This window comes from Raphanus sativus, chromosome 6 (assembly GCF_000801105.2).
Source record: "Raphanus sativus cultivar WK10039 chromosome 6, ASM80110v3, whole genome shotgun sequence".
In the NCBI taxonomy this organism is placed as follows: Eukaryota; Viridiplantae; Streptophyta; class Magnoliopsida; order Brassicales; family Brassicaceae; genus Raphanus; species Raphanus sativus.
This window is the reverse complement of record NC_079516.1, coordinates 53676161-53689352: the sequence shown is the minus strand read 5'-3', so window position 1 is coordinate 53689352 and position 13192 is coordinate 53676161. Positions and strand designations below refer to the sequence as shown.

General features: G+C 29.2%; 1 protein-coding gene across 1 annotated transcript; it reads left to right on the top strand.

Annotated features, from left to right (window-relative positions):
• Positions 1 to 2685: 2685 nt before the first annotated feature.
• On the top strand, positions 2686 to 3486 carry LOC108839895 (uncharacterized). Its single transcript, XM_018612674.2, has one exon. The coding sequence runs from the start codon at positions 2784 to 2786 to the stop codon at positions 3297 to 3299; it is 516 nt and encodes a 171-aa protein (XP_018468176.1). The 5' UTR covers positions 2686 to 2783; the 3' UTR covers positions 3300 to 3486.
• The last annotated feature ends 9706 nt before the right edge of the window (positions 3487 to 13192 follow it).

The window sequence follows — 13192 nt, the reverse complement described above, 5'->3', positions numbered from 1 at the left end:
TAACACTTATCTTTCTTTATATTGCAACATCACACCTTCAAATATCAAAAATAACAAACATATTATTTGGAATTTATAAATAAACCCCACTAAGAATTTGGAAACAACAGCAGAACCCACAAATTTCATTTGAAATCACATGATTGAATGTGCGCGTCGCTGAAAGAGCGGGAAGGGGAATCTGATGCAGGGAAACCCTTGCATTCCCTACTAATCCAACAGATACCGCAAATAAAGATAAATTCTTTGTTTTAGAAAAAAAATATATTGGTATGTTGCACTGAACTATCCACAGCTGTGAGTTCCGCCACCTGGGTTCGAATCTCGGCCACTGGGGAATTAACATTTCGGCATCGCCAGGGACAGAGGACCGACATGTGGCAACACGTGACTAGTCTGGACCACTTCGGTAGGGCCAGGATACCTCTGTATAATTCAAAAAAAAAAAAAAGAACTATCCATCACTTCTTTGTTAAACTCTGTTCTAGTGAGGATTCAGAGCCAGCCCGAGACTTATAAGGGGTTGTATGCGCTATTTTGAAATTTTTAGCTACAAATATTTTTGGATAAATTAAGGAGTCTATAAAAATTTTATGAACTTCCACCTATGTAACTTTTTACAAAAAAAATTGACGCTTTAGAGTCAATGTTTTCATTAGGCTTGGTTAAGGATCGATTTGAGGATCACATTCTCTAGAACAACATTTTATTTCAGGTCTTTTAACCTATTGATACGACCATGAAGAATAATTTTTGCTAAAACTCAATTATTTTATTTTGAATTTTTGAAAATGCTCGAGTTATTTTTAACAAAACGGTCGAATATTAGATTGCTTCTTTTATAAAGCACATCACGTGTGATCTATTTGTAACAATCCAGTTAATTTTCCAGGTAAAGAAAACATTAGACATTCCTTCTTCTGAAGTAAAAACTTTTGATGTTATTTTACGTATAATAATTTTGAATGACTATTATGAATATGTATCCTTGGATCTCTGAATCGATAAACTTTTTTAACTCTTACTACCCAAAGAAATACAATTTTCACTAAAATTAGCTCATCACCAATCAAAAATCTCTAAGGAATTATCTGTTATACACATGTTCCAACTTTTAATCTGATTTTTAATTTCAGCTGATATCGAATCAATCAAACAGACTTCTAACATCTGTTCTATTTTGGAAGACCTTGTGTTATATCACTGGATTTTCATATTTCATTTGTATATAAATGTAATTAATGTATCTCCTTCGTAAAAAAAATTATAAAGTCTATGAATTTTTGTTTGTACAGTATACAAATAGAGTTTAGTGGATCTTATTCTTATAAATCCATTTGAACAATTAAAACTTGACCTGGTTTTAGACATGATTATTTTTTAGATATACATTAATATTTCACGAAAAAAATTGTTCAAAACTAATTGTCCTGGATGTTTCGTCACAATAATAATAATTGAACTGGGAAATGTTGAAATCACAAAGAGCTTCTGGTTGTCTCGGTCAAAAGAGATCAAGTATGGACCAGAAGCGACAATCATATGACCAGTAAAATCACAGTTCCGACTTCGAGACTGAATGAAGGCTCGGTTACCTCCACTGCAGTCCCCTAAAACAAACAGACAGGTTGTCAAGTCTGGGCTGCACTATCCCATATGCACCACTGACAGGTTGTGAAGTCTGGGCTGCACTACCCCGTATGCACCACTGACGTATAAAAGCATCACATATACTTGTCTGTTTCTTCTCTTGGACTATGACTAAAATACTAAGTAATAAGTTCCTTTCAACATGTAGGAATCCGAAGATATGCTAAATGAACAGCTATCGAACGAATCCACAGAATCAAGGCAATCCTTTCAACTCCTTCAATCATTTGTTTTACACGTCTTCTATTTTGTGTCACTGTGGACAACCTTTTTCCTTGTGTTCAAATTGGTGTCTCTGCATCACACCGGCAAAACAAAACAATTATCAGCAATACATAAATTATTTTCCATTTATTTGATATCTTAACATTGTCTAGTTTTGTCCTATATATTAAAAACGACTTGTAATTTTATATCTGTTCTTCTGCGGCTTTACATTTATGCGGCAAGAACCAGTGTTATTGCATCTAGAAATCTTAAGATTAATAATATATATTTCCTATTGAAAGCATGTGATTGATATAGAGATTATTTATGTTGGATAAAATATTAGTGGAAATGAAGTGGATTGTTTTAATAACCACAGAAAACAATATTTCATGCATGCTAATATAACAAGAGAGCATATCGGTGGATAAAATAAGTTAGCAAAAGCTGATGGAAAGTGACCTAATTAATGTCGAGAATCGACTGTATTTAATCTTATGTTTAAGACTATAGGGCGAAGACTAAATTGTTTCTACTAACTCTTGCCTAGTGCTGATCCTCGTCTCGCTACGTTAAAATGAGAAAACAACTATACAAAAACAAGGAAGAAAGAAAGAAAGAAACAGAGTGGAACCAGAATCCGATCCCTTGCAAGCATCACTCTTCCTTTTTTGAAAATTTTGCTAAAGTTTCCGCCTTTCCTGTTTTCCACTCAAGAAATTTCTCCTTTGGTTTCTTCTCTCTTTGCATGTTGCTTCCCTTTTGAAACACGTTATCAATTATGATTTTCAACAAAGATAACAATTCACCGATTTTTTTGGCATTATAAAAACCTAGTTATGTCACCATCTTCTCTGCACAGGTCACTCTCTAATAAACTAACTCCGTTGCTTTCTAAGCTCTCTGCACAACTTAACTGATAATCGATGGCAAATAACTCACAGAGTAGCAGCAAGAACCAGGAGAAGAAGAAGAAAGGAAACAGAGTGTGTGAGAAGATCTTCAGAGCAGTGACGAGTCCTGTCCGAACCGTTCGCCGCATCTCCACTAAACCTTCACCGAATCAACACCACGAAGCAGAGGTTATCCGCGTTAGATTCTCTGGAACAGCCAAACCCGTTACAAACATTGAGCAGAAGAAGACGCTGATCACTCGAGTGGAGACGACGCTGAAAACGGACGAGAGGTTCACCGACTATATAAAGAAAGCGAAGCTAAAGATAGGGGCAATGACAATGAACGATGATGTGCCGGATACAAGTGAAAAAGAGACACGTGATCATCACCCCCACCATGTACCTATCTCTCGTGTGTCGAGAGAGAGCAGCAGTGGGAGATCATCAGATCGTTTCTCTGAGTACATAAACAAGGCGAAGATGAAGCTCAGGTCATCTTCTACCATCGTTCGTGCGAACACAACTCACAACTCTTTCAAGTACTGATGAGTTTCGACAGCTTTCTATGAATAATCTTGGTCTTGGCTTGCAATATTATAAGATATCGATTGTGAAATATGTTATGAGTTTGAAAAATTATGTTATCGTAAGAAGGAATCCCATTGTATTGTTGAACCCCATATTGTAATATTTGATGAAAAAGAAAAAAGATAAAAGAAAAGGTTTGTTGCCACCCACTCATTTAATAGTTTTGGTATTTGACCTTGAAAATACAAAAATTATATGGGCTCTGAGTAGGCTTTTTCTGGTTATATGAACAGAACAGTACATACATAAGGCCCATCAAATATGATCCCCTAAGACTTATTAGTGCACATCCTAAGCACTCTACCAAACCCGGCCCTGATTACTTTGTTGATATGATTTTTTTTTCAAATCACTACTATCTTATTATATAAAGTTTGGTTCTTCAAAGTTACTAATTAACACGATCGCGACACATGACAATTATATATTTAGATTGTGACATGTGTTAAACTATTTCACAATTAAATCTTATACCAAAATCGATTTTTACAAATACTAATTTTCCTTTATTTAGTAATCATCCTTTTTTAAAAATCTTTGACCAAACAATGTAAAATATGTATAATGTTAATTAATATCCCCTAGTCTATATTTGAGAAGTGATTTGCCACATGTCTTCTCTACAATCGTTTTCACAAAAAAAATTGTGACATGGCTATTAAGATTGATGACATGTCATATGGTTAAATATGACATGGACAATTACATTAATGTTGATATATATTTTTGGAAATCTTTTTAGAATATAGCAATAACTCATATATTATATTTAATATTGATTTATATTTTTGGTAAACTTTGTAGAATATGGTAATAACTCATAAATCATCAATAAAATAATTATATTCAAATATGACATTTTGAATTTCGAAATATTATATAATTTTACTTTTATAATTATAAAATTTTTATTATCTAAACTTTTCTAAATTTTCTGAATTTTTAAAAAAGTAAATCGTAATATCATTAGTTTCTTTTAGATATCTACAAATTATATAAATATTATTTAGTTTTAATTTTTGATAACTATAAAATTTTATATGATAGTAATTTTGTACAAGTTGATAGCAATAACTCATATATTACATTTAATATTGATTTATATTTTTGGTAAACTTTGTAGAATATAGTAATAACTCATAAATCATCAATAAAATAAATATATTCAAATATGACATTTTGAATTTCGAAATATTATATAATTTTACTTTTATAATTATAAATTTTTTATTATCTAAACTTTTCTAAATTTTCTGAATTTTGAAAAAATTTAAATCGTAATATCATTAGTTTCTTTTAGATATCTACAAATTATATAAATATTATTTAGTCTTAATTTTTGATAACTATACAATTTTATATGATAGTAATTTTGTACAAGTTGATTTAATACATTTAATCAAATGAAATAAATAATTTTTTTATCTAAGATTTTAACTTTATATATATATATATACATATATATTTTAAATATAATTTAAAATAAAAATATTTTGTCTTAATTTTATGCTTAATTAATGATATTTATATTAATTATTGGTCAAAATAATAAAATATATCATATTAATAAATTATATTTTAAAATATAAAATTTAACTTTTAAAAAATTCATCACTTTTTCTGATGAAATATTCAATTTATTGATCAACTCTGAAAGTTATATACAGTGGATGTTCTTTTTATTCAACTAAGATATACAAAGAATGGCTATGCTAAAAAAATCATAGCTACACATGGTGCAGGAAAACACCTAGATTAATAATTGCGACATGAATACTAAAATTGATGACATGTCTTATATATTAATATGACATGTAAAATTATATTTAATGTTAATTTATATTTTTGGTAAACTTTTTAAAATATGGTAATAACTCATATATTATATTTATTGTCGATTTATATTTTTGGATTTTTTTAAAATATGGTAATAACTCATAAATCATCTTTAAAATAAATATATTCAATTATGGCATTTCAAATTTGGAAATATCATTTAAATTAAAAATATTTCAAAAATATGTAGATATTTTTAGAAAATTATAAAAATTAAATAATAAAGTCAAATTAAATCGTAAAATCATTAATTTCTTATATATATATCTACAGATTTTATAAATATTGTTTAATTTTAATTTTTGACAATTATGCAATTTTACAAATTTATTTAATATATTTAATTAAAATATATAGATAGAAAAATCTACCTAAGATTATAATTTTAAATATACACATGCATATTCTTAAATATAATTCAAAATAAACAAAATTGTTTTTATCTTAATTTTAATGTTCAGTTAAATCAAATTTATATTAAAATATTGATAAGAAAATAGAAAATTTATAATATTAATAAAAATTTAAATATAATTTATATTTATCTATTAAAAATTTTTAAAATTCTTTTACTGCACATGGTGCAGGAAACACCTAGTATATAGTAATATATATAGTAACAAGATAACAAAAAATCTTATTATAAAAAATTGCTTTATAGTAATTTTGCTTATAAAAATGTAACATGTGTTAAAGTTCTCATGATTTTATTTAAAAAAAAATTAATAGCAATCGGTTTTACAAATCATATACCAAAATCAATTTGTACAATATTTAACACTAATTTTCCTTTTCTAAAATCATTAAAAAAGATAAATGTAAAAACATATTTAAATAGTAATTTCGTTTTTACAAATCATATACCAATATCAATCTGTACAATATTTAACACTAAATTTTATTTTCTAAAATCATAAAAAGATAAATCTAAAAACATATTTAATCGTAATTATCCTTTTAAAAATCTTAAACAAAAAATTGCAAAAACTACTTATGTTAATCTTCCTTTATTCAAATCCTTATTAAATAAATTCACAAACCAAAAGGAAAAATAATTATTCACATCTATATATAGAGAACTAAACTCCCTCATATTTTGTCACAACTCATATTTGATCACCAACATAATTATTGATTCACGAAAAATATAAAGTGAGGTTCTATATTCTAATCTTCGCATGTTTGTTTCTTCTTATAAATCCACGTTGATTTCTTTTGTTATATTACTGTCATGTTGTCTACTAAGTTAGTGCCATAATATGATTAGGCGTTTGTACACATATACAATCTACAATTAGTTATCATGTTGTACGTACGTAAGTGTTCTTTTTGTTAATCGACGTACGTTTGTTAATGTCGCTATTATGATTGCTTATGTGTTATTGTATTGGTTATGTTGTTTTAGGTAAGTTCGTGTCAACATAATTTTACTACTTTAATAAATTTAGTTGTGAATATGCTTATGTGTATTCGTCCTATTTATTATTTTCTAACTGAAATTGTAATTTAATTTGTTACGAGGAATTATCAAAAAACAATGACTTTAACCCTAGAATCTGCAATTTTTTAAAAAGTCATAAACAAAACAAAAAATTGAAAAGAAATTTTTTTTTTTCTATAAATAATTATTAATGATATTATTTTTTAAATGTGGGTTTAAGATAATTACAAAATACAAAATATAATTTTAAAAATAAGTTTTGCTGCAAATTAAAATATTTACAAAATATTTTTCTTATAAATATTTAATAGTATTTTTCCTGTTAAAAATATTAAACCAAAGAGAACTGTAAAAAATATTCTTATAAGTTTACTTTAGTTGTGGTATTCATTTTATAAAGAACCTTATTTTCAAAGTCAAATAAAATACATAATTTCAAAATAATTACAAAATCAATATTAGTAACTAACAAGATCGCCACACATGGTAATTATATATTTAGGATTGTTAAATGTGTTTAAAATAATTCTAACAAAAGTATTTGTAAAAATGTATTTAAAAGTTTCTTTTTTAAGAGTGATATGTGTAGACAAATATGATACAGTTCTCTCTGTCTAGGATTTAAAAAAAAAATTAGAAAAAAAATTGTCACTACAAAAGTAATCTTTTATGCCTCTTTTTAGGATTTTAGAAAAGGAAAATTACTAATACATAATATTCTTACGACTATATATTGTTAAAATATCTAATTATAATTTTCAATTTTAAAAGATTTATAAACAAAAATAATAATTATAAAAATCTATTTGAAAATTAATTTTTCTTTTTTTACAAAAAAATATTTGCTTTTAAAGATACTAAAGAAAGAAAACTATAGAAGATAAATATTAAGGTTTTTAAAAAATACCAAACAAAAACTTATTATAAAATCCTACAAGTACAATAAATTATTTAATAAAAATCATGAAGAAAAAATAACTATAAAATAAATAATATTCTTTATTTAAAAGATTAAACAAAATAAAATTGTAAAAGTACTCTTATTATTTTCTTACAAATAAGTAACTTTCATTTTTCAATAGATAATTGTATGTTACAAAAATTATTACCAAAAATATCTACAAATATTTCATATCTATATTAAACTTATCTTATATTAAATAATTTTCTTAATTCATTATTTAATGATATATTTCCATAATAACAGTTTAATTAAAATTAAATTAGAAAATACGATATAGTAAAAAAATGTAATAATATGACGATGAAGTTTGAATTGATATTGACCAAGCATATATAATATCACTTACAGTGACAGTAATGATTATCTAATTTTTGAGCAAACACCAATATGTCAAATATTTTTAACAAGGTCGCTAGACACTGATTTAAGATTAAAAAAATATTTCCTTATAAACAAAGTAACTACAAGATTAGATTTTTCTTATAAATATTTAAGTGATTTTTCCTTATAAATATACAATTAGTAGATAGTTATTTCTTTTTTACAAAATCATAAACTTAAGAGATTTATATAATTTTTATTTTATTACATAAAACTTGGTTCTTCAAAATCGCTAATTAACAAAACTTTGACACATGACAATAAATATAATGTAATGACATGTCTTACGAAATTCATAAATATGTAATAATTTAATATTTGATATTAGTTTTCCTTTTTAAATCCTAAAATATTGTAAATCTATATGAAAATAATTTACCTTTTTAAAATCTTGAAAAAAGAATTATTAAATAAAAAATTAGTTAAAAAATCTTTTAAAAATTTATAAAATCCTAACTTTGATTGCTTACAAATATTATAAAATCTGAATTTTTAGATACATTTATAATATATGAATGTTTTATTTCCCTTATTTTCTATTATTTTAATATCAATATATGTCTCTCTTTTTCATTTCCTTAATATAATTTCCAAAAAAATTGTCACTACTCTTCTTTGTATTATATTTTTCTGGTATCATTTTACTGTTATCGTATTCTTCATGAATAGTTATAAGAAAATTAAGATGTTTTCATGTTTGGGTTTATATGTATTTGTTCATATGGAAATCAGATATATATTTGTTTTTTTAGAGTTTGGTCACTAAAAGTTTATTATTATTATTATTATTATTATTATTATTATTATTATTATTATTATTATTATTATTATTATTAACGCCCTAATTGATATTTATATGTGTTCGGTAAAAAAATCAAATTTTATGCATTATTTTATCACATTTTCTGCTTTGCTATGTTGTACTTTTCTTATAATTCATTTTAGTTAAGGTGTTATAGTGGAATGTAGCATCAAGACACAATAAACACGAAAGTTTAACTAAACTGAATTAGTTTAATAAAAAAGTCTTTATTGTTATTATAAAGTGAGAAGCAAATTTGAAAAAAAAAACAAGTTAATAAAAATATTAAATTAAAAGTATAAGAATATGTATGACGTTCTCTTCGACTCGATTGACTCGATTCAATTTTCTAATTCACTGTATTTAACTCTAATTTATATTATCGAAGTTGAGTTCGATTTAAATTTTCGACTCTTATTTTTTTATCTAGCTTTAAATACAAAATTTCTAATAATTGCTTATGCACTATAGTTTCAGAAACTTATATACCAACCAAAATTTACATGGAAATGAATTTTTATTCCTTAAATAAATTTTACACAATATATCTAAAAATGCTCTATTTACAATAGAAAGTTTTCTAAGTTTTATGTGTATCTTGAAATTGAAATATCAATCAAAACCTGTGCAACGCACGGATCCATGACTAGTAAACAATAAAATGCAATTGAAAATCTTAGAATAATAACGAGATGACATGCACGATCGTTAAATCCTTCATAAATTAATGCTGTGAATGGGCTGTTATGAAGCTTTTGTGTCGTAAGTAACATGACCTCTAAGTTCTACAGATTATTCAATTTTAAACGACAACTGTTTTTTAATCCGTCCAATTTAATGCAAACGGCATGCCATTATTCGAGTTCTCTTAACCGAAAGGTCAGATTGTCTTGAGATTTCGTTTTTTTTTTTATTAATAATCTCATATCATTGCTTTAACACAAACTAAGCGAGAACAAACTAAGCGAGAACAACCTAAAAAAAAGCAAAAAGCGAGAACAACTTATGAACCTCATTTAATATACTTACATCACCGATTTTCTATAAAAATATCTTAGCTATTATTAGTTTTTATGTTTAAAATGATTATCATGATTCCCTTTTTTATTTCAATAATAATTGTTTTTAACATTTTCTATCTGCACTCTGATGGCTAATTTTACAGTGAAAGCTTATTCATATGAATGAAGTCATTTTATCGTTTTTCATTATATATCCACATCAAATCAGAAGATGTAATTGTACAGTGGCGGCTAATCACTTTAGGTTAAAGAAAACTGAAAACAGTGTTTTTAAAAAAAAACAGTGTTTTGAAAATTCTAAACTTATAGATGTACAGAAATTAAATGTATGTTGTACTAATTTGTTGTTTAACTCGTAGTGAAATGGGAGAGTCCCTTTTCGACGATCAAGAGTCAAGTTTGACTCCAGATGCATAATAGATTCGTACTATAGATAAATATTTATTCTTAATAACACCATTTTGATAAATTACAAGAAAATACATTCACAAATATATGTCAACTACATCTTGACGTTACCAAACTGGGTTATATATATATTTATTCTATCTAAAAAAAACTCGAAGACGCCAACTTTTAGACTAGTTCTAACTTTATATAGCAGGTTGAAGGTGACTATTATATAATTTTGCGTTTCACTGTTTTAAATGCAAATGTTTTTAAAGTGTATAGTAAACACATATAGAAAACGCATGATGGCCGATGTTGTTTTGCCTAATTCATATGTACTATATATGAGAAATCGCCAATCGATTAAGTTGTTTTAAAACAACAAACAAACAAAAAAGTAAACGAAAAAGACAATAAATATCGATTGAGCGAGTAGTCGACACTGTGTAAGCAGTGATGACAATGGACGGTGACACGATAGCTGAGTCACCAAAGGCTTCGCGTTGAAGCAAATGGTTGGTCTTTTAAAAAGTGACATAATATGTAAGAGTTAAATAACACTTTTACACCAAAAAAAGTTAAATAACATTTACATTCGCAATCATTTAATCTATACAAGTCTTTTGAGACATTGTGTGATTTCACTTGTCTCTCTATTCGCTACCGTCAACCCTCTCCTTACAAAAGGCAAGCAACCAAAAAAAATTCGAACAACTCGGTGACCTCTCAGTGACAGAGAGACCAATCCCCCACCGCGTCTCATTAAGACGTTTTCTGGTCCAAGAAGATAATATTTTTATTCTACAAACACACATGGAAAACGAAGAGAAGTCGACTATTGTGTTAATATTATAAGGATTGATAGTTAAAGAAAATTCCACCAACCCTTAGTTAAATCTCTTTCTCCTAACTAAAAACGTAAAACAGTGTTTGTTTGGAATTGGCAAACCACGAAAATAGTATATCAGCCTAGCTAGGATCGGCTTTGTTAAGTTATGATGTGATACTAGTATATATAAGTCATTTTTGATAATTAACTATACTTGAAAACTAGCTTAGTATTGTGAGATTTAGAATGCCAATATTACTGACTTGTAACAAAATATGGTTTGGGGTTTGATACTAAAAGTTATCACGTCGGAATGGGGTATGATTCATGATGTAAGTTCCCCCTCTTGCCTTTAAAAATGTTCAATATTAGTAATAGTCAACGCAAACCTTAACATTAATTAAACCCAAGTAAATTTCAAAATTCTCTCTCAGGCACAGCAACCAATGACCGGTCACCTACCTCTCCAGCATTAACTCAACACCGCAGCTACTAGTTTCTCCACCGCAAAAAAGCAGATCTCCGCCGCAACCACTTAACCCCGATGGAAAAAAATTAGCAAATAAAAAATCCCTTCGGTCAACCGGAAGATCTCCGCATGGCGAGCACTATCCAGAGGTTTCACCTCCGAGGAATCCCCTCCTTCTCTGCAAACTCTGGAACTTTAGTAGCAAACAGTGCGAAACCTTCTCTCGGGCTTTAAAGTAATTACAATATTTACCTCCGTGTGAGGACGTTAAAAGCAAAGGTCATTAAAGTTACGACTTGAAGTAGAAGAAGAAGCATACTTTTCAACTGGCTAGTTTGAAGATGGCTCACAGATACTCAAGAGCTGAGAAAGGAAAATGGAAGGAAGACTCGACTAGATCGGAACGACGTCGGCCGATTCAGATCCCGCAAACCGATAACTCTGCGCTGATAGAGGAGAACAAGCTTACCCTAATTGGGAGAGTTACAAACCCAGCGGTGCAGAAGACGCAATGGGTGGTAGAATGGCTCCTCCAGTACTGGAATGTAGAGGGCGAGCTCACAGGAAGAGAGCTGGGGCCGGAGCTCTTCCAAATCCGGTTCCCATCTGAAGAGGCGCTACAAACAGTACTCAGGAAAGGTCCTTACCATTACAAGAGATGGATGATACTTCTACAGAGGTGGGAACCTGTAGTCTCAGACTCTTTCCCGAGAATGATAGCTTTTTGGATAAGAATCCATGGACTCCCGCTACACTACTGGACAGAAGAAACGCTTGAGGCAATAGGAAAGGGGCTAGGTCCAAGATTGGGTAAAGATGTAGACCATGGAAGAATTAGAATTCTCATCGATGGTTTAAAGAACTTGGAGATGCATCTCCCGCTTCAGCTACCTACAGGAGAAGAAATATCAGTTAATCTGGAGTATGAAAAATTAGAGAAACACTGCTTCCTCTGTTTCTCACTCTGTCACGAGCAGGAAACCTGTCCCCGTAACAAAGACAAAGCAGATATCAAACTAGCACCGCAAGGTATTAGTCAGAGGAACACCTTGAGAAAGTTAGAGGACCAGCGGCGTAAACATGACAGTAGAAGACCGTTCTCCTTGAGCTCCAGAGATAGACAACTAGACCCCAGCGAACTAAGACGCAGTCAGGGATCAGTTTACTCAAGGCTTCAGAACTCAGAAAGAGCCCGCTACTATGTTGAAGACAACTCAAACCCTCTCAACTCAAGAGAGAGAGACAGATCAAGATATGGGGACTCTCGAAGAGAAAGAGACAGATCAAATGAGCGAGTCAGGTCTTCTCACCATAGCTTCCCTTCACAGCGTAAAAGCTCACCGATCAAGAGAACTACAAGGGACAGATCCCCATCTCAGAGAGATAGAGAAGATAGGAGAGCTCACTCTAGAGGCCACAACTCACAATACTCTAGAACTCCTACTCCTAGGCCACCCAGGGAAACAATGAACCTCCCAACTGCCTCAGTTCATGAGGAAGCCAATAGTCGATCAAGGGATCGGGTTCCTGCTTTGGAGAGACTAGAGATTGATCAGACGGCAGAGCCCCAAAGAGTCTCAGCCCTAGACAGACTTGAGGAAATGCCGGAACAGGAGCCAAGAAGAGTCTCAGCTTTAGAAAGATTAGAAGCTCCCCTCATTGATCCCCCCCCAAGACAAACAGGACTTTCCAACTCTTTATTAGCAAGACTTCAAGA